The sequence below is a fragment of the Paroedura picta genome, chromosome 2 (genome assembly GCF_049243985.1).
Source record: "Paroedura picta isolate Pp20150507F chromosome 2, Ppicta_v3.0, whole genome shotgun sequence".
NCBI lineage: Eukaryota > Metazoa > Chordata > Lepidosauria > Squamata > Gekkonidae > Paroedura > Paroedura picta.
The window spans coordinates 114363186-114385487 of NC_135370.1; the positions used below are offsets into that span (position 1 = coordinate 114363186).

General features: G+C 42.3%; 1 protein-coding gene across 3 annotated transcripts in view; it reads right to left on the bottom strand.

The window, feature by feature from the left end:
- Window positions 1–22302, bottom strand: part of PAMR1 (peptidase domain containing associated with muscle regeneration 1) — a 96848-nt gene that overhangs the window by 68131 nt on the left and 6415 nt on the right. For 2 of the 3 annotated variants that reach the window (XM_077322172.1, XM_077322171.1), the window contains exons 2-3: window positions 7738–7914; window positions 5157–5285 (exon numbers count right to left, since the gene is read on the bottom strand). In XM_077322172.1, coding sequence (XP_077178287.1) covers window positions 5157–5285; window positions 7738–7867 — 259 coding nt within the window. In that variant the 5' untranslated portion in view covers window positions 7868–7914. The remainder of the gene's footprint in view (window positions 1–5156; window positions 5286–7737; window positions 7915–22302) is intronic. The other variant, XM_077322173.1, reaches the window with a different exon arrangement.

Sequence of the window (22302 nt, forward strand, 5' to 3'; positions counted from 1 at the left end):
GCTCAGTACCCAAATCCCCTCAAATGTCAGCCAGTTTTATTTATTTATTATTGGATTTCTATGACTGCACAGCCATCTTGGGATGGTTTACAACAGAAATTATGCACAAACATGATGAAATAATAATAAAACTATGGGACAACCTGGCTTGTACGCAGGACCTTGAGTGGTAGCTAGTTTGACCCTTTTATTATTCTTACTCTTATTTATTTAACTTTTATACCGCCACACTTCCAATAGCATACAATCAATGTAATACAATAAAACCCCATAAAACACCCCTTACAGCAATAGATAGAAGGCGATCCCTTTGTAAAACATTCCTCTCTCCCAATTCCTCCTCTACCCTTTGTGGCAGGGTGGCTTTTAGTGCCTACCTGTACCCCACAAAACTGATGACGATATGCCACATTCAGGAACATGCAAACCTCAATCTCTCCTGTTTACTATAAGACATGACAGTGTTAAGATTTTTTCCATTCTAATACTATTCCCTTTGTCTGTTTACCCTCAATTACCCTCAATTAAGCACCCTCTCACGAAACAGAAAACAAGCTCCCAAGAGTCCATCATGAGTGTTTCATTCCACACCAGGGCTCGTTGGTTCCTCCTTGATGTGAAAGGCCGGAGAATTAATTACTTTGCCCCCATGGCTGCCAGGATCCGCTGCAGTGTACATGATAATGTGGCTTCCCACACTAGAGAGAGGAACCTAGCACTGCTTCTGGCTTCTACCTCAAAACAACCTGAGACAAAGCTGCAGGAAACCCTCAGAAGGCTTGACAAGGTCCTTGAATCACCTCAGAGAGCATTCCCCTTTCGTTACAAGGGGGCTTTTGAGTCTCCTTTGTTCCTGCTGCTTTCGATGGGAAAGAACTGGTGCAAAGAGATGGCCGCGTGCAGGGAATACTGAATGCACCTTTCTCTGGAGAAAAGTACAGTCTGAACTTTTGTAACATTCTTGCCAAGGAAATAGGGCTGGCCAACAAGGCAGGTGGTCCAGAGGCTAAAAAGAGAGCTATTCAAAAGGAGCCTCCAAAAAACCAGGTTCATATTTGCCTCAAATTTTGTATGGAGCATGTTGATGGTCAGATGTGATCTTCATTTCTTCTATCTTTAGTTCAGACATGAGAGGTTTATATAATGCTCTGACACTCGTCTAAGGAAGTTATCAGATAACCAGCCCTGCCATCTTCCAATTAAAAGGATCTTTTATCTTTTACACAAAGAGAGAAAACTGGAATGTTCTCAAGAATAATTTACCCTCCAAACACTAACCCTGGCCAATCTTGCATGGGGGGGGGGAGAAAAAGAAAAGAATCTATTTGGAAGATTGTCGGCATCACTGTTCCTTTTGTGTATGAAAAGGAGGCAAAACTTTTCTGGGATACATAAAAATTCCTATCTGAGGCCAAAAATTTAGAGAAAGAACAGTAACCGGATCTTTTCAACGGCTGTAATCCACACTGAGTATTTACACTGGTGCCACCTTTTTTGTTAGAATTACTTCAAGTCCTGCAATGTCCTCTAAACACAGTTCCACATATCTCTGTGTGGAGTTCCTCTGGCAATTCAACAGAACAGAAAGCAAGGACAAGCAAGCAATGCCACCAGGCGCTTGGAAATAAAGCGAGGGCTAGATAGAGGCCTCAAGACTCACTACAGGTTAACTTCTTCTAATGGGGGATGGGGGAAAAGAAACACTTGCAGGTTAATGTTAAACGTGTGCACCATCAAATTTCTCCCCTCACCCACATATCATGTATTTATTCAAATGGTTTGCGTTATTTATAGTCCATCTTTCTTGGGGAGTTTCAAGGTGGATTGTGCAGAATAAATCAAAGCAGTCAATGGGACATCCAGTATGTAAAGTAATAGGGTTGAGATTGCAGAAATTAAAACCAAGTAAAAAACTGGAACAAAACTAAAACAAAGCATAAACATTAATATGCCATATTAAATGATGAAGAAACTACATAACAGAATAATTCATAAGCAACAGATAGTGTGTGCTAAACACAATAGTGTAGCCCACAGAGTCTCCTTAAAACATTACTATGTTATTATGTAGCATTTGTAAAAATGGCCTTGTGAATAATTAGCTTTGCATCATATGCAAAATTCCAGGAAAACTGGAACCTTCCTGACCTCATCAGGCCAGCCACTCCACACGGTGGAGACCTCTGAGGAGAATTCACGTATACTGGCAGTTGTTGAGCTTGCCCATTTGCCCAGGGTGGCATCTGCAGAAGGCCCTGCTCAGGAGAGCAAAGCTGTTGTAGTGGAACATAAAGAGAACAGCAATCCAGCAGATAAGAGCATCCAAGCATGGAACTAAATAGCATCTCACTGAGCCTCTCTTAAAAGGATAGGGCTTTTTTTCTCTAGAGAGAGTTGCTAGAAGTAGCAGGAGGTAGCTAGAGAGCTCCTGAGATTACAACTGACCCCCAGGTGACATTGATCAGTTCACCTGGAGAAAATGGCCACTTTGAAAGGTGGACTCCAGGGCACTATAAGCCACTAAAGCCCCTCCCCTCCCCAAACCCTAACCTCATCAGGCTCTACCCCTCAAAGCTCCAGGTATTTCCCAACTCAGAGTAGGCAGCCTAAACACTCTTTATAAACATATTTCAAATGGGCAAGTAACAATATTTTCTTCTCCTCGGAGGCTTTGTGAATCTTCTAATTGTTGTAGGCCCAGGTATTATTTATCTGATAACAGTCGCTGTTCAGATTTCATTTCAGACAATTGTTGGACCAGCTGGCTAAGGTCTTCCTATTAAAGACCCGCTGTACTGACCCATTTTTCATTTCACTAACACCCCAAACAAAAAAATTTTTCCATTACTTTTCAGGAAAAGTTCCACTGATTTAATTTTTGTGTCTGGCTGCTATTAAAAAATGTCAAGGGTCCCACAGGCTAGATGGTAGCTAAGCAGGACACATTAGATCTTTTTGTTAGCCACTTTAGCAACTCTGTCTTACTCATAGAGGTTGTTAAATCCTGGAAACTCAAGTCATGCCAAAAGAGGAAAATAAGCTGGATAACTCTAATGGCCAGAGGGAAAAACAAATGTTCTAACTGTAAAAGGGCTTAATTTCTTTTATATTGTGATTCACCTTGTATGCCATTAGCAGGACAGGTAAGTGTGATATAAGCAAACAAACAAGCTATATAAGTAAACAAAACGAAAGACTAAGTGTATATTTCTTCACACTCTGTCCCAGCACCTATAACCATAAGGTTCAAAATATGGTGAGCAAAAGCAGATCAAAAAGAGAGTGATATACAGATTGGTTTCCAGCCAGATTGAGATAAAAGGCTAGGATTTTAGCTAATCTATTTCCATTGAAGTCAATGGGACAAAACTGGCTTCTGACCAAATCATTTGGCTTAGCTGGAATGAGGAATAAACTGATTTTCTCCTGGTGCCCATTCTTATCACTAGAAGTTCCATTTTTATGCCACTTAATAAGCAGACTTTCCCCCGCCACACATACACACATCTTGAAAATAAATCACAATTACAGATCAGCTTGCTTTCCTAAAGATACTTAAACATTTAGACGTTGCCTGTCCTTGCGCTTTAACTTGGTTTGAATACAATCTAATACACATAGAAATCAAAACATTATGGTGCTTCATATTCAAAATAGGTTCAAAATAAATGCTCTGTGCCAAGCACTCCTTTCTCCCTTCTTTACAACCTGCAGTGCGGACAATGGTGTTACCTTGGACAACACATCAACTGTTCTATGGTCGTGGCATTCTTCATGAAAGTCCCAAAATGAAGGTATGGTGCTTTTTTTGTGCACATTTTGTGCTTGGTTGCATTGTACACTTAGTTTGAGTGCTGTGATTTCCTTTTAAACAAAACAGTGTTAGCCATTAAACTTTTTTTTTAAATTGGGTTGAATGGTTCCCATCTTCACTGGGAAGTGCTTCTGAGCACCACCTGCTGGAGAGAATTGAGTACTGCAATCAATAAATTCTAAATCACAAGTTTTGAGGAATGCAGCTTCTTTTTTGTGCTCTGTAACTCCTTGGTGTTTGCTACCTTAGTTATTCAACTGGCTCACATCTGTTCAAAATTGGACTCTGCTGTCTGCTCACAAGGGACACAAAGACATTATGAGATGCAAAACTTTGTATAAGAAATTAAGGGAGTGAAAAAAGAAAGCCTAAGGATAATTAGAGGACAGCAATAGCCAATATTAGATGCTGCCATAATTTGTCAAGTGCTTAAACTAACTGTAAAATAGCAGTGCAACCACTTTAAGGCCTTCCTCCCTAGATGGAGTGAGCAGCAAAGTCAATCAGCCAAGGTCCCAAAAATCCTTGTTCTGCATGTGAAGTCATTTAGTCTACAATCTAAAGTTGCCATTTACACCAGGGGTCTAATATTCTAACTTAGAGACCAGTTACATGTCTATATTGTTTTATTTTGCTCATTTATGCTCCACCTTTCTTCCCCTATGGGGGCCCAAGCAGATTACCTTATTCTCCTCTTCTGCATTTTAGCCTCACAACAGCTATGTGAGGTGGGTTAGGCTGAGAATGTGTGACTGGCCCATGACATGAGTGAGGATTTGAACCCGAGTCTGCCAGATACTAGTCCTATGCTCTGAACCACTACAGTGCACTGGTTTTTCTAAGATGGTGATCCCATTTCCTTAAGAAATTAATCTCAATAGAATATGTTCAAGGAGACACTGGATGAGAAACACACTCTTCCAACGCTCAAGAATTCAAAATTCTAAATGTAACCCTGCTCATTTACGCATGTGTGCATTCCAAGCCTATAAATACCTGTCCTGCTTTCACCATTGTGAAGAATTTAGAAAAGCGTTTTGTCATCATGTTTTATATATGAAATACCATGCAACAGGAACAAGCTATTTGTTGCATATGTATCCCTCTCAACCAAGAGCAGGCTTGCACAGCAATTCACAAAACATTAAAATGCAAACGTAAATAAAACATGTATATTAAGAGCTCTCCACCTCACCCAGTTATTCTAATTAATGTTTGCTGCCCATTGTCCAGAGTCTGGGTCCTGCAGCTCTTTGGAACTCGCTGATTTTTTCCCCTCTGCCCCCTTTCATGCACTTTTCCCTCCTCCCTCAACAGCAAAGTGGCCACTGGCGATACTCACTCATGCAGTCCCCGCCATACCAGCCGGCCCTGCATTCTGCACAGTAGGCACCCTTGATGTAAAAGTTGTCTAGTGTTCCCCCCCAGGAGCCATTGCGGCAAGACTTGCAGTTTTCAAAAATCATGCAGCCTGAAAGAAGAAAACCCATTTGGTTAAAGGAAGCCCAATTCTTAAGTTTTACAGGGTGGGGAATGAATCCGATAAAGCACACTGCAATCCATAAACATGTATACCAGAATAAAAACTTGATAAACATTAGGATGCCTCAAGACTCCCATTTATTTTTGGGTGGGAAATGGTGCTCATTATCAACGATTTTCTCAAACAAACATTTGTGAAACTGTCCTTCAGCACCAGCACTCCACCAATCTTTTAGCGTCAGAGAAGTCCCTGTTCCTCCTTTCTCTTTGTTCTCCAGGCATCATTAAATAGTATTATGAGAATGTGGGAACCCTCAGTGGACATGCCCTGCTTGCTGCACTGTGTTTAAAGACAAGGAGGGAAGGAGAATTATCTGGTCTAGTATGGGTGCACTAGAGGAGGAGGCAAGGGCATGGTGGTGGAGGTGCCTGAGGAAACTGCTGTATCTCATCTCAACTCCTAGAGTTGCATTCTAATTTCTGCATATATAAAACTACATTATTTGCATATCAGATAATAGGCCTCTCTAGATGCTCTGACTGGTGGTGGATCTCCAGATTCTCAGAATAGGTTCTCGTGAGACATGAGATCCATTGTCACTAGAAATTCTGTAGACTGAACCTAGGACATTGCAGCCAGAGTACCTTTTCTACCATTTAGTTATGGCCCATCAATAGCAGACTGGTTGTTGTATTAGCATTTAAGTCATCAACCCTAGGGCTGCCAGCGACCCACCCATTTAATTTAAACATGCATATGTTGTTTTTTCACCACATCAAGGTCCACAAGGCAGTGTACTTAAAAACCATTAAAAGATTTAAGCAATTAAAGTACACTTAAAATTACAACATAATTAAATTAAACACATCAACAACACTAGACGGAGGTATGCCAGATGAAGGAAAAAAGGTTTTCACTTACTGATCAAAAACCTAAATAAAGGGAGGCAAATTAATATCCCTGTGTGGGTTTTCCAGTGTTTTGCTGCCACGACCAGAAAGGTCCTTTCTCCAGTTGCCATCTGCCTAGTTTTAGATGGTGGGAGTAATTGAAATGGAGCATTCAACAGTGAACGAAGTGTATGGGTGTGGTTATATGGAAGGAGGCAACCCTTAAGGTATGTTGGTCCAGGGTTGTACAGGACTTTAAAGGCCAATTCTAGCATGGTCTAGTGCAGGGGTAGTCAAATTGCGGCCCTCCAGATGTCCATTAACTACAATTCCCACGAGCCCCTGCCAGCAAATGCAGTTTGACTACCCCTGGTCTAGTGGTTAAGAGTGGCAGCTTCTAATCCAGTGAGTCAGGTTTGATTCCCCGTTCATCCACATGCAAGGGTGACCTTGGGCTCATCACAGCCCTGATAGTGTTGTTCTCACAGAGCAATAATATCAGAACCCCATCTCCCTTACAGGGTGTCTGTTGTGGAGAGATAATGCAAGAAGAGTTGTTTCTTATATGCTGCTTCTCTCTACCTGAAGGAGTCTCAAAGTTGGTTACAGTCACCTTCCCTTTCCTCTCCCCACAACAGACACCCTGTGAGGTGGGTGAGGCTGAGAGAGCCCTGATATCACTGCTCGGTCAGAACAGCTTTATCAGTGCTGTGGCGAGGCCCAGGTCACCAAGCTGGCTGCATGTGGGGGAGTGCAGAATCAAACTTGGCTCATCAGTTAGAAGTCAGCACTCCTAACCACTACACCACGCTGTGCTAAGAGGGGTATTGTTGTGGGTGAGAAGTTGTTTAACGTTACGAGGCTCTCTGTATTGCTACTGGACTTGAGACAAGATGAACAGTTGGAACACATCTCCAATAGAAATTTACTGTGTGATCCTAAGTAGGGATTTACCTTGCTAAATCCACTGGTCAATCCTAAACAGAGTTACACCTTTCTAAATCCATTGACTTCAAGGGACTTAGAAAGGTGTAACTCTGCTTGGGAGTGCATTGATATTCTTCCAGTTGGTTTATCCTTTCTTATTCCCATGTTGTCACTTTTCATATCCTTTTCCCGAGAGTGAACTCAGCAGTTCCTTTCCAATTTTGTTTAATAAAGCAGTGCACAAACCAGCCCTTGGAGACCAAGGAATTAAAATCTCCATCCAGCACTGAAACCAAGAATGACTTTACCCTCTGGAGAGCTTCCAGCCATGCATGGTGAAATCCTGGAAACATTCAGCTCCTGGTGTGAGGTTATATTTCTATAAAGAGGAACACACTGAAGGCAATATGCTAAATGCATTAACTCTCATCAGTACAATGAACCGTTTGCATTGGCATTCATCCCTCTCCAAGGAGAGAAAAGGCTATTCATCATCAAAGTCTTGGCAGGCAAAACAGGCCGCATGCTCCAGTAAACTAGCTACAGGAGAAGCTGTCACAGGCATGCACAACACTTCATGTCTGGCATTACTTGGGATGGGAGAGGCCAATACAGCAACACACCTGGGTGGATGAGGCAGGAGTCGCACTCGTTGTCCTCATTCCTGCAGCAGGGAATGGTATAACCCACCACTTCTTTCCGCCCAGGACAGACGCACTTGATCTGATCATACTCGCAGCATTCCCGACACATGATATTCCATTCCGCTCCTGGACAGTTTTCATTGATCACTGTATATTCTGCAGGAAAGCAAGACAATGGTTTTGAGGAAGAGGAAATCATTAATTTCATTTATTCTGTTCTTGGCCTAAGTACATCAGAAGCCAAGAACACTCAGTCACTTTTAGCCAACAGTCAGTGCAAGTGATCCAGCAGAAGAAAACTAGACACCATGAAAAGTACAGAGACAAACCCCCTAAGCCTAAGGCATAAACAGTTGACAAAATTAAAACAATAGGACCTGAACAAAATGTAAAAATGTGCAGATTTAAAAACTGATTCTTGGACACATTATATGGGATACCATGGTTAGATCTTTTGACTTTTATTTTTTAATTCAATGCAGCTTCGGGCCCCAGTCAATTGGATGGGAGTGGAGTGATATACAAGGTTTCCTGATTCTGGTACGGATCAAACCCCACCCAACAAAGTCAGTCAACAGAACTAGGATATAGGATCCCATAGACCTGGGGGGGGGAACAAACCGGATTTGTTAAAAGATAAGGCTTGTTGTAAACAAATACACATTCACAAGGGACCCACGCACACTAAAAGACAACAATGATTTCTTAATAGCCCCAGACACTATGAATATGAATAAATATTTAAAAAAAAAATTTGAATAAATAAAATTCGTTTGAATTGGATATTGGCCAAGATCTCATAAACAACATGGTGGTTAGGGCTATTGGCACTATACAAATAGGTTCATGAATACGGATTCAACCTTCCAACCTATAGTTGTCCCTGCCCCACACCTTTAAGAGGTTCTTCCCTGATTAAAAAAAAAAAAAGGCTTCTAAAGATGGAGGAAGAATTCAAACTTTCCTCAATGGAGTGGCAGGAAAGTTAAAACAGGCCAAGTTGGAGCAAATTTAGAATTTAAGTCTAATGTGAGAATGGGGCAGCAGCAAGTGAATGTTCTGTATTTATTTGCAGCACATTTAGCTGTTATCAGATTTCTTCCAGGGAATATGACTTTCATTTTTTCTTTTAAAATATTCTAAACTGTATCTGTATTCTAAACTGTATTTGCACATGTCATAACAAACATAAGGCCATTTTATATGTTTTCCACCCCCTGCACTTTTCAAATAAGTAGCCTTTTCCCTGCTATTTCTTCACTCAGGTGCATAACTTCTTGAGAAAAGGGATAGATGTGTTAACAGTTAACCTACTAGAATACACAATATTCCAATATACTTAGATGTTTCAAAAATTCATGGTCAATGTCCCAATAAAGTAATTCATTCTTTCACTAAAACCTACTAACTTTTAAACTTAGAAGCATATCTTTTTGCACATAGTTTGGGAAGGGGGACACATGTGCTGTGACTTAAGTCCTTATTAGTGCCTTACAGGAGAAGATGTATCTACCCCAGCCTGCCTTGCCTAAGCACAAAGTAGGTTATTGACGAATTCTTATACCACCCACTTCCTACTTTGGGGAGCCATTTTACAACATATTTTCTATATGATTGTACCATCTAATTATGAAAGCAAGACAGATTTCTATGCAAATGTATTCCAGTCCCTAAGAAGGATGAGCATCTTACTGGACTGGATACCATATCTACCTTCCAAGTGGCCAGACTTAGCCAGAAAGAATTTTAAAAGCATAGGCTCAAGTTGTGTCTTTAAACTATGCAGAGACTAGCTCACAATCCAAGTTCTTGATGCAGTTTACAATGAAATGCATAATGCAAAATTAGAACTGTGCTTTGTTTGTTCCACCAAAAGAAGTTGGAGTCTTACTTTGCCTTCAGTTCCTAGCCTACAGTGCTTTGCACTTTATATAATTGAGCTGCTATTATGCATTTGTTATACATAATACACATTATTGCTACCAGATGACATTCACAATTATAAGAACAATGAATTATTGTTACAACCTTTGCACTTCTTTGTAAAATATTTTATTCATTTAATATTATAGCTGAGACAAAATTGCAGTATTTGATGAAACAATTAATGGGTGATCCTGAGTAGTATTTCTTTAGGAAACAGTACTTTCACTTGTGGAATGTCATTTTCCTAATTTTTGCCTCTTGTGGGAGCCCCAAATGCCCCCCTTTCCTATTGCTGGTGCATTTCGGGGTCCTGTAGGAAGGGAGATGTGGAAATTGTTCTCTCTGCCATTCCTACAAAAATGCTAGTCTGGATATTATTAGTCCACTTTTCATTATAAAATATCTGCCCTGTTCTTATTTGAAAACCTATTCAATCTAGCAAAGCCTGCCAATTTCTTTTTAAGAAATCCCAGTCTGAAACAGCCAGAACTGTGACTGTCAGCTAAGAGAGTTATTCTGCAGATTCCATCTTTCTTCAGCATGCTGTCTGTATTGAGCAAATTGAAATGTAATGGGCTGGCAGCACTGTCAATCAACAGACAAACCCGAGACCCATTTCTATGGAGCCTGAAGACAAGAAACCAAAGAAGAGGTTGCATAGATGACATAAGAAAGAGGTTGTGCTTTATTTCTAGCAATTACAGAAGCTCCTGTTGTGTGTTCTCTCAAACAAAGCCCTCTTAACTTGCACGTTTCTGCTGTGTTTCTGGCTCTCTACTACTTATTATCAAAAAATAATGCAAGTTGAAACCAAACTGAAAGTAGTGAGATTTGTGTTCTTATCATTGCATTTTATTTATTTATTTATTTGCTTAATTATTAAAACATGCCTATAGGCTTGCCAGGTCCCTCTGCCCACTAGTGGGGTATGGGAGGGGAAGTATGCCAGATCTAGGTTGAGAAATTCCTGGAGATTTGAGGTATGGCCTGAAAGGCACAGGGAATGGGTTACAATGCCAAAATTTCCTTTTGCTCCAGGGGAACTGATCTCCGTAGGCTGCAGATGAGCTGTAATCCCGGGGGAACCCTGGGTACTTCTGGGAGGCTGACATCCCTACCGGTATATCCCACCTTTCATTGTGGTTCAAGGCTTATAATAATAGTTTAAAACATTTCCAATTAAACCAGAATAAAATAACAACCCTCAAATCTTTCCCTCTCTCTCCATCCTTGAAAGGTACCTGTCATTCAAACTCTAGCAAATAAGGAAGCCATGCAGCGCATGTTTTAAAAGAACCTATAATTGGGTGTTTTGCTTCCAAGATGTAATTCTGTACCTTCCACCTGGTATGCACTCCCATGGGTTCAAAAACGTCTGTACATAGAAGAAAGCTCCACCATTTTCAATAAGAAAAAAAAGGGAGGAATGTGGAAGTATTTCATTAACAGTTCAATAAGACAGTGACTATTAAAAGCAAATGTTTTCCCCCTTGCTGTCACACTTATAAGGCCTCACTAGTAACAGCTGGTGAATGCTAAAGTTGGGAGGAGCTGTAGTGGGTGTTCATGACGTTATTCACAAGTATGGCATGTACAACGTCTGTACACCTGTGTATTTTCCAGTGCCGATGCCTATTTATTCATTTTATTTCTATACCATCCTTCCCCACAAGCTGACTCAGTGAATCTTACAATAATAAAAACAGTTAAAACTAATAACCCTTCCCCCATCCTCATCAATACCCTCCATCGGACTAACCAGACTGGGACAGTCTAAAATAAGGAGGGAGCCAAGGAGAATAAGGGAGGCCCGTACAGTTTTCAGACGGCCACGGTCTCATTCACAAGTCTGGTGGAAGAGTGCCATTTTGGAGTCCCTGCAGAATTTTGACAGCTCCATCAGGGTCCAGCTCTCAACTGGCAACCCATTCCACCATGTGGAGACCAGGCAAACATCTTTAGGGTCAGGGATTACCAACAAATCAGTGTTAGCAGAGCGCAATGCTATCTGGGGGGCATATAGAAAGAGGTGGTCCCTCAGGTACCTTATGCTTATTTTTTTACCTTATTTCCATCTCACATTTCTCTGTATTGGGGAGACAAAGTGGTTTACAACATCATTTTCCCTGCCTCTTCTTTATCCTCTCACAAAATACCCTGTGTGGCAGGTTAGGCTGAGAAATAGCAACTGACCCAAGGCCACCTGGAAAGCTTCTATGGCAAGGTCAGGATTCAGATCTGGGTATCCTGGATCCAGATCTAGCACGATAACCAATGCACCACATGTGCTTATTGGTGTAATGAGATGCACTATCCAGAAGGTTCTACCAGTGTAGACACTGAGGGGTTGCATTCCCGCACGCAAGGGAAAGTACGGAAATTCGAGCACTAAAGAGTGCAAAGGAACAGCTGCCTCTCTTGAAATGAGTGGGAATACACCAAGGAAGTGAAATTAATCTGTACATAATTTAATAATCTTGTGGACTACTCTTATGGACTCCAGTAAAAAAAAAAAAGAAGAAGGTACCTTGTGCATCTTGATCTTTGTAATTTTCCCAAACCATATTTCCTTGTTTCATTTTGTTTTAATCCTGTAGCTTACAAGCAAAGCAGTTTCAACGGGCTTCTAAGAACTTGCTGTAGGGTTAATTAAAAGTCCGTGGTCAGATTTTAAAAGATTATATTGTCCCCTAATGGTAGACAGCCTTTACAACCAAGAATTGGTTTGGATGCAAACTGTTCGGATTTGGAATGAACACTAGAGGGCCACTCTGTAAAAGGCAAAATACGGTAGCAAGGAAAAGAACAAAGGCTTCTAGGGATGGATTGGAGTTCTTGCTTATATCGTTGCATTGAGAAATACCCTTGTCAACCCAAAGTCATAAAGTCCACTTGAGGAAATTACAGAAACACACCTCTATGCCTAATTTGTTGGGCCCTCCAGAGTAAGTGCTTGGCCACTGTATGAAACAAGATGCTGGATTAGTTGAACCACTGGTCTGATCCAGCTATGGTGCTAAGCCTTGCAGGGCACCATAAATGTGCCAGTTCAATTGACCTACTGTTAGCCATTTTAAATTGTTTCATCCTCATTCTCACACTTCAGTGTTGTACTGTCAAATATGTGTGTTCCAGAGAACAGCACAGAAGGTGGTCACTGGTTGAATTTAATATATTCAAGAACTGGGGTACTCCTGTCAAACATGTGGAAGCAACCATACATGTAGGGAGCTGCATGGTTGTTACATGGTTTAATCACTCTAGAGATACAACCTCTTCAATATTCATCTTTTTCCTACAACTAAAGACAGAAGCAAATGGTAAATTCATTGAATTGTAATAATGGTAGAAATGCCGTTAGGTACTGACATGGACATTTTGCAGACTCAGTGAGACAGGAAATAGGCATGTTCTTCAAGTGTGGTGGATGCAGCCGTGAAATCAAACGGTGAGTAACACTGGGCAAGAACGCAATGTTAAGCATGAACCGAATATGGAAAAGCAAAGATATCAGCCTTAACACAAAGCGCTGGCTAGTTAATGCCATTGTCTTCCCCATAACAATCTATGGATGTGAAAGCTGGACCCTAAAGAAAGAAGAAAGGAGGGAAATAGATGCTTTTGAATTATGGTGTTGGAGACGAATGCTGCGAATACCACAGACAGTCAAAGTTACCAGCAAGACAGTTTTAGAGAGAAGCAAACCAACTATGTCATTAGAAGGCAAGATATTACGGCTGAAGTTCACTTACTTTGGACACATCATGCAATCAAACTCTCTAGAAAAATCATTAATGCTCAGCATGGTCAGCAGCAAAAGGAAAAGTGGTCACCAAAGGATCTGATGGTTCGACACGATCAAAGCCGATACAGGGATGACCATGAACCAACTAAAAGAAGCAGTCATTGACAGAAACGTATGGCAAAAACTTTCCTATAGAATCTCCAAGGGACGGACATGACTGAACTGAAACATCATCATCATCAAGTGTGGCAAGCAGGACACCCACTGCCAGGTTCCTACATTCTAAAACACAGAATCCTTTTATTCCCTCCATCTCCAGTTTGCATCAGCCTCAAATAAGATATTTGTTTTGTTTGATTAGATGTGTGTGTTTTTAAAACTCAGTTTTGAACTGTACGATGAGAGGAGGTAGTTTTTCTTCTTTTCTTTCTCAGCTAAGAGGTTAGAACACAAGTTTACCCAAGAAGATTGATATTCAGGACAGACAAAAGAAAGCACTTCACACAATGTGTTATTTGCATGGAGCTAACAAGGCAAGGTGATGTCTTCTGGTTTGTTGTTGTTGTTATGTGTGAAGTCGTGTCCGACCCATCGCGACCCCATGGACAATGATCCTCCAGGCCTTCCTGTCCTCTACCATTCCCCGGAGTCCATTTAAGTTTGCACCTACTGCTTCAGTGACTCCATCCATCCACCTCATTCTCTGTCGTCCCCTTCTTCTTTTGCCCTCGATCTCTCCCAGCATTAGGCTCTTCTCCAGGGAGTCCTTCCTTCTCATGAGGTGGCCAAAATATTTGAGTTTCATCTTCAGGATCTGGCCTTCTAAAGAGCAGTCAGGGCTGATCTCCTCTAGGACTGACTGGTTTGTTCGCCTTGCAGTCCAAGGGACTCGCAAGAGTCTTCTCCAGCACCAGAGTTCAAAAGCCTCAATTCTTTGACGCTCGGCCTTCCTTATGGTCCAACTTTCGCAGCCATACATTGCAACTGGGAAGACCATAGCCTTGACTAAATGCACTTTTGTTGGCAGGGTGATGTCTCTGCTTTTTAGGATGCTGTCTAGATTTGCCATAGCTTTCCTCCCCAGGAGCAAGCGTCTTTTAATTTCTTTGCTGCAGTCCCCATCTGCAGTGATCTTGGAGCCCAGGAAAATAAAATCTGTCACTATCTCCATTTCTTCCCCTTCTATTTGCCAGGAATTGAGAGGGCCGGATGCCATGATCTTTGTTTTCTTGATGTTGAGTTTCAAGCCAACTTTGGCACTCTCCTCCTTCACCCGCATCAACAGGCTCTTTAGTTCCTCTTCACTTTCTGCCATTGGAGTGGTATCATCTGCATATCTGAGGTTGTTGATATTTCTCCCTGCAATCTTGATCCCAATTTGTGACTCCTCTAATCCCGCATTTCTCATGATGTGCTCTGCATACAAGTTAAATAGGCAAGGCGACAGTATACAGCCTTGCCGAACTCCTTTCTCAATTTTGAACCAGTCAGTGATTCCATGTTCAGTTCTCACTGTTGCTTCTTGACCTGCATATAAATTTCTCAAGAGACAAATAAGATGCTCTGGTATTCCCATCTCTTTAAGAACTTGCCACAATTTGTTGTGCTCCACACAATCAAAGGCTTTAGCATAGTCAATGAAGCAGAAGTAGACGTTCTTCTGGTACTCCCTAGCTTTCTCCATGATCCAGCGTATGTTGGCAATTTGATCTCTAGTTCCTCTGCCTCTTCGAAATCCTGCCTGTACTTCTGGAAGTTCTCGGTCCACATATTGCTGGAGCCTAGCTTGTAGGATTTTGAGCATAACTTTGCTAGCATGAGAAATTAGTGCGATGGTGCGGTAGTTTGAACATTCTTTGGCATTGCCCTTCTTTGGGATTGGAATGTAAACTGACCTTTTCCAATCCTGTGGCCATTGTTGAGTTTTCCAAATTTGCTGGCATATTGAGTGTAGCACTTTTACTGCACCGTCCTTTAAGATTTTGAATAGTTCAACTGGAATGCTGTCACTACCACTAGCTTTATTGTTGCTCAGACTTCCTAAGGCCCATTTGACTTCACATTCCAGGATGTCTGGCTGCAGGTCAGTAACTACCCCATTGTGGTCATCAGGGATGTTAAGCTCGCTCTTGTATAGTTCTTCTGTATAATTTTGCCACCTTTGTTTGATCTCTTCTGCTTCTGTGAGGTCCCTACCATTTTGGTCCCTTATCATACCCATCTTTGCATGAAACGTTCTCTTCATATCTCCAATTTTCTTGAAAAGATCTCTGGTCCTCCCCATTCTATTGTTTTCTTCTATTTGTTTGCACTGTTCATTTAAGAAGGCATTCTTATCTCTTCTAGCTTTTCTCTGGAATTCTGCATTCAATTGGGTGTATCTTTCTCTTTCTCCCTTGCCTTTCACTTCCCTTCTCTCCTTAGCTATTTGTAAAGCTTCCTCAGACAGCCATTTTGATTTCTTGCATTTCTTTTTCTTTGGGATGGTTTTAGTTGCTACCTCTTGTACAATGTTGCGAACCTCCGTCCATAGCTCTTCAGGCACTCTGTCTATCAGATCTAATTCCTTAAATCTATTTGTCACCTCCACTGTGTATTCGTCAGGGATATGATTTAGTTCATACCTGAGTGGCCAAGTGCTTTTCCCTACTTTCTTCAATTTAAGCCTAAATTTTGCAACAAGAAGCTCATGATCTGAACCACAATCAGCTCCTGGTCTTGTTTTTATTGACTGGATAGAACTTTTCCATCTTTGGCTGCAGAGCACATAGTCAATCTGATTTCTGTGTTGACCGTCTGGTGAGGTCCATGTGTAGAGTCGTCTCTTGGGTTGCTGGAAAAGAGTGTTTGCTATGACCATTGTATTCTCTTGACAAAATTCTACCAGCCTGTGCCCTGCTTCATTTTGTACTCCAAGGCCAAACTTGCCTGTTATCCCGGTTATCTTTTGGCTTCCTACTTTAGCATTCCAATCCCCCATGATGATAAGCACATCATTTTTGGGCGTTGCTTCTAGAAGGTGTTGTAGGGCTTCATAGAACTGATCAACTTCATCCTCTTCAGCAGCAGTGGTTGGGGCGTAGACCTGGATCACTGTGATGTTGAATGGTTTGCCTTGGATTCGAACTGAGATCATTCTGTCATTTTGGAGATTGTATCCCAAGACTGCTTTTCCTACTCTCTTATTGATTATGAATGCTACTCCATTTCTTCTGCGAGATTCTTGTCCACAGTAGTATACCTGATGGTCATCTGAATTAAATTCACCCATTCCTGTCCATTTTAGTTCACTGATTCCTAAAATGTCGATGTTCAGTCTTCTCATTTCTTCTTTAACCACGTCCAGCTTGCCTTGATTCATGGATCTGACGTTCCAGGTTCCTATGGAATAAAAATCTTTACAGCATCGGACTGTCTTTTCGCCACCAGTTACTTCCACAACTGAGCGTCCTTTCGGCTTTGGCCCAGCCGCTTCATTCATTCTGGCGCTACTCGTACTAGCCGTCTGCTCATCCCCAGTAGCATATTGGACACCTTCCGACCTGAGGGGCTCATCTTCCAGCGTCATATCGTTATGCCTATTGGAACTGTCCATAGAGTTTTCATGGCAAAGATACTGGAGTGGTTTGCCATTGCCTTCTCCAGTGGATCACCTTTTGTCAGAGCTCTCAGCTATGACCTGTCCGTCTTGGGTGGCCCTGCACGGCATAGCTCATAGCTTCACTGAACTACGCAAGCCCCCTTGCCACAACAAGGCAGCGATCCTTGAAGGGGGGTCTTCTGGTTTAGGTAACAAGATTGGATGAATTCATAGAAGGTAGGTTTATCATTAGCTGTCCACCATGATATCTACCTGGAACTTCTGCAGATGAATATCGGTAGCTGGTAGAGGGCAACAAAAATGGTGAGAGGTTTAGAGACCAAGTCATATGTGACCTCTGTTAGGCCCATTATGCACGGCCGCCGGAATGGCGATTACGGGTCACATGGAAAACGCAGAGGGGGAAGAAGCGAAGCAAACCACTTATGCACGGGACGGGACGCAACGGCGGCAAAACCCAGAGTAACCAATTATGCACACGGCAACCCCGGTGCTGCTTCTGGTTGCGCCCCGGTCACCCGGAAGCTGCGCTTTCTTCCGCGTTTCACTAACACGGCTTTTTCGGTGGCATGCACTGAATCTGCGGCCAGTTGCAGCCAGCACCATGCGTTATCAGTGATTTTAGTCGCTGCCATTCCACCCCGAATGTGCGCTATTCCCCCTGTGCATAATGGGCCTTACTGGGAATAAAACGTCTGGAGATGCTGTATGGATGGGTGGTGGAAGCGGATGGGGTGGTGTTAGGGTTAAGCCGTGGCTGCCCCCTCTCACAGGAGGGAGAGGCTGAAAACATACCCAGCCATGCCTCAACACCTGGACATGGTCAGGCATCCCTGCCTTTGCTTAGCTACCCCGTTGCCAGTCACACCCCAGAGTTCATCACGATGATTCCTGCGGAAAGGGGGGCTGCTGTGTCCTCCGCATGATGGATCTCAAGGGTGTACCTGTGGAGTGGGGGGGGGTGACTAGGTGGGTCCACAAGTTTGTTTGAGGGGACTGGATGTGCTGTATCTGTCACTGCACACACTGGATCCTGGGTCTAGTCCTCATAGATAATTGTGCTCAGCAGGTGTTAGATAGGTGGAAAGTCAGAGCACCTGACCCAGGACCCAGGGAGAGTGTTGGGAGCTATACCTCATCCAGGCTCCTCCAGGTTTGTGTATCCTCATGGTCATATATGTGGGTACCAGTTGAGGCAATAGGGTCAGGGGCTTCACAGTGAAGATGACACCAGGAAACAGCTGAACAGTTAACAAACTCAAGCAAATCCAAAGGTTTGTGAACACTGGGGGGGAGGGTTCATACAGGTTTGGGGCTTATGGTTCATGACTTCTCCCTAACCTGTGACCACCAACAAATCCAACAAACTTCAATTTTCCAGGTTTGTGCCCACCTCTAACTGTGAGACATTAGGTGAATTTCCTCCAGGCCAGGCTGGGGTCACTATGGGTGGGAAGGGAGTTGTGAGATCCTGCATTGTATGGGGGGTTGGACTATTTATTTATTGTATTTCTATACCGCCCTCCCTGAAGGCTCAGGGCAGTTTACATAAAATGTATAAACAATACCTGAAACAATCCACAACATAAATAACCGTAACATTAATACTAATACTGATCATTGTAACAGTGTAAATAGTGCAAATGATGCTTAACAGTGCAAACAGGTCCAGGAGCAGAGCACACTGATGGAGTTCTGGGAGGAAGGGAGCACGGGCCACTTCCAACTCTATGATTCTATGAAAGGCAATTTTGAGCAAAATAGGGTTGCCACCTGCCGGAATTACAACTGTAGGCTACAAAGATCAATTTCCTTGGAGAAAATGGCTCCTTTGGTGGGGTTATTCTGTGGCATTATATCCCACTGAGGTCAGTCCCATCCCTAAGCCCCACCTTCCCCAGGTCCTGCCCTCAAATCTCCAGGAATTTCCCAGCCTAGAGGTGCATCCCTCAGCAGAAAAGCATCAGCCCCACTATTCCCAATCATCTCATTGGATGGGTGAAATAACAGTATGGCTTTCGGTGTAATTTTTTCTATCTGTGATGGTCGTCTGCTAATTCAATATACCCTGTGAAATAATTTTCTTCTGTTACGTCTTTAAAGCATTTTTTTTCCGGAAGGGGAAGAAGGAAGTTTGCAACTTGTGATGGATAGAAGATTCTTCCCTCTTTTCTACCTATTGTATGTGGACCAATCGGATTTTAAAAGACTGAAATGAAGGAGGAAAACCTGGGGACATTTAACAGTCAACAATCAATGGACACACTGATGAGAGGAGGTTTGGAGGAAGAAAGGATAAGAGGCATCCTAGTCTAGGCAGGGAGTCCAGTAGGGATTGTAGCGTTTGATTTTTGACAGGCAGGGTTTGGATGCCTTCCTTAATTTAAAAAAGTGAATTGTTAAGGATGTCTAGTTATTGTCTTGACATCTGAGACTCTGAAAGAACTAGCATTGTAACCATTAAGTATAATACACCTCTCAGCTCTGGCAACCATGTCAGCCATCAGACTAGATTGGGAGGTCACACAAATGAAATCGATGTATGCATTGGGTTATATTTGACCCCTGGGTTATTCTCAACCCATATAACCCACTACACACCCAATACTGTAGAATCCAAAGAAAAGGAGCCTTGATTTGTTGCTGATGTGGGGCACAACTCTTCAGCCTGGCTGACTTAACAAAGCAGTATAAAATAACAAGAGAAAGGCACCAACTTTATGTATACCCAAAGAAGAGACTCTGACAATGATCTCCATTCACCTGCAAGCTCACCAAAGACATACATCTAAAATAATGAATGTAGATGTTAGCTTGTTTGGAAGGTCAACCCTTCTTAATTACTAGAACTTTGGATACCACATATGTTCCATTTTCCATTTACTAGATGGTGAAATCAATATATTACAACAAGGGAAGATAGTATTTCAACAGCTACAGGTCAAGAAGGACTATATCCATCCAACAAAGATGTAGATGTGCCATGGTTGTTGTTTTTTTGGGGGGGGGGCGGGGGATCATGTCTTTCCTGGCTAGATTTGTTGCTATAATTTCTGCAAACCCACTTAGTTGTTTTCTTGTTTATCTTTTTTTAAAGCATGTTTGTCTTCCAGTGGGTTGATGGCCACAGCAAGCCACAAATTGGTCTGAAACTATTGGTAATGCTTTAACTGTTCTTTTGTCACCTATAAGTGTCTGTTTTTCTCATCACAGAGGCCGTCTTGGCACTTACGTGACTCACCCTCAGTATCTATGTCAAACCTGCAGTGTAACTGTAGCTCAAACTGTTGGCCCATGGCTCAGGAGGTGACACCAGCCCCACAAGAAATGCCTTTATTGCTACTTAGGAAAGTCAAGAACCAGAGGGATCCTTGGCAGAAATACTCCTTCACATTAATTAATGCACAGACATACAGAAAGTTAGACTGGATTCCATGTGCTTCTCAATAACTAGGAGGCTTTTGCCACCACCAAATTCTATGTTACTTGTTCTTTAACTCTCAATGCTACCCTCTACTTAGGTTTCAGAACTCAGTGGCCAAGAGTCATAATTATTCTCTATCCTTATATATCTCCACAAAGGAGCTGTTCTCCTTTGTTGTGTCCATTTAGAGAATATTTTATGTGACCAAGAAAAGAGGTGACACATTATGTACATAAAGGTAAAGGTAAAGGTATCCCCTGTGCAAGCACCGAGTCATGTCTGACCCTTGGGGTGACGCCCTCTAGTGTTTTCTTGGCAGACTCAATACGGGGGGGTTTGCCAGTGCCTTCCCCAGTCATTACCGTTTACCCCCCAGCAAGCTGGGTACTCATTTTACCGACCTCGGAAGGATGGAAGGCTGAGTCAACCTTGAGCCGGCTGCTGGGATTGAACTCCCAGCCTCATGGACAAAGCTGTCAGACGGCTGCCTTACCACTCTGCGCCACAAGAGGCTCTATTATGTACATATGGTACAGCTAACTGGCCTTTGAGGAAGCCAGTACACCTCGCTCTGCTTTCACAGGCTTTTGGGAATGTATATGAGTATGGCAGATTGTCAACATATGGAATCTCAGAGTGAGCCATGGAATCTCTTAATTGTCAGAATGCTCTTTCATTCCATGTGGAAAAGAACACCAGTTTGTACACCAATAAATATCCAGGCATTATATAAGAAGAATTTATGTAATTTGTTAGTTATATTTGAAGTCTGTGCTGTTATTTTCTGCTTTGACAGTGTGACTCATTGTGTGTGTTTGGAGGAGGGGTGAACTGGAAGGGTATATTGTGCAAAGGCTGTCTACTCACAGACTTATTTGTTTGGAATGCATCCTTATGAATCATTTTTCCAAACCTCACACAGATTCCCAAGCGGGCTGAGTGCATTAGGGTGTGAGGGTCATACAAAGACACTGTTTACTTTTGCTATCCCTTTCTTCATATGAAAGGGTCAGGGCTGTGTGAGATTGCAGAAACACACATATATGCTACCGAGAAGAGATGTGGAAGGCAATGAGATGTGGAAGACAAAAACTGCTTCTACTCAGTGTTATTTGCTAGTCATTTCTATAATAATGGTAGGCTATAATTCTCATCCACCCACAGCAAGCCTGAGCATCTTAGGCATTCCATAGGACCATATGACTATTTGGAAAGGATGACATATATGGAAAAGTAGTTAGTAGCATAAAAAGAATTAGCCACACATTAAAAACACAATAATTGCCTTTGGGCTGAGTCCTTTGCAGAGCATCTGGGAAATTCTAAAGCAAGTCTTGAAAGGTTCTATATGTTTAAAGGTAACTACTACTAAAATGCTAACCTCACTATTCAGGCAAAGCTGTACTTGCCGTTTTGCAGAGAGGAATCTCAGCAGCTGTACTCCAGAGTAGTAGCTGCTGCTGTGCATTCCTGGGCGCAAGCATTGTGGGAAAAGTTACAAGTTTGAATGAGTCCAGACAAGTTATGCGTGGGCCCTGGTCTAAATTGAGAAATAACTGAAGCAGAGTCCTATGTTTAAGATTCTCTCTTCCACCACTGGGAGTATCTAATTGCTGACCGTTCTTTCTGTGACAGTCTACAGCTGCAGAGTCTATGACAAGCTGCCGTTTGACAAGCCTGTTGCACTGATATTTCTCTTTTTAGCTACCATCTGGAAAACCTACCTAATAATCCATACCGGAATGAAAGCAATTCAGCTATAAACGTCCAATACAGCAATACTGAAGGCCCATTTTGATCACTAATACATGCTTTATGTAGAGGAGGCATTCTGTTATCTTCCTCATG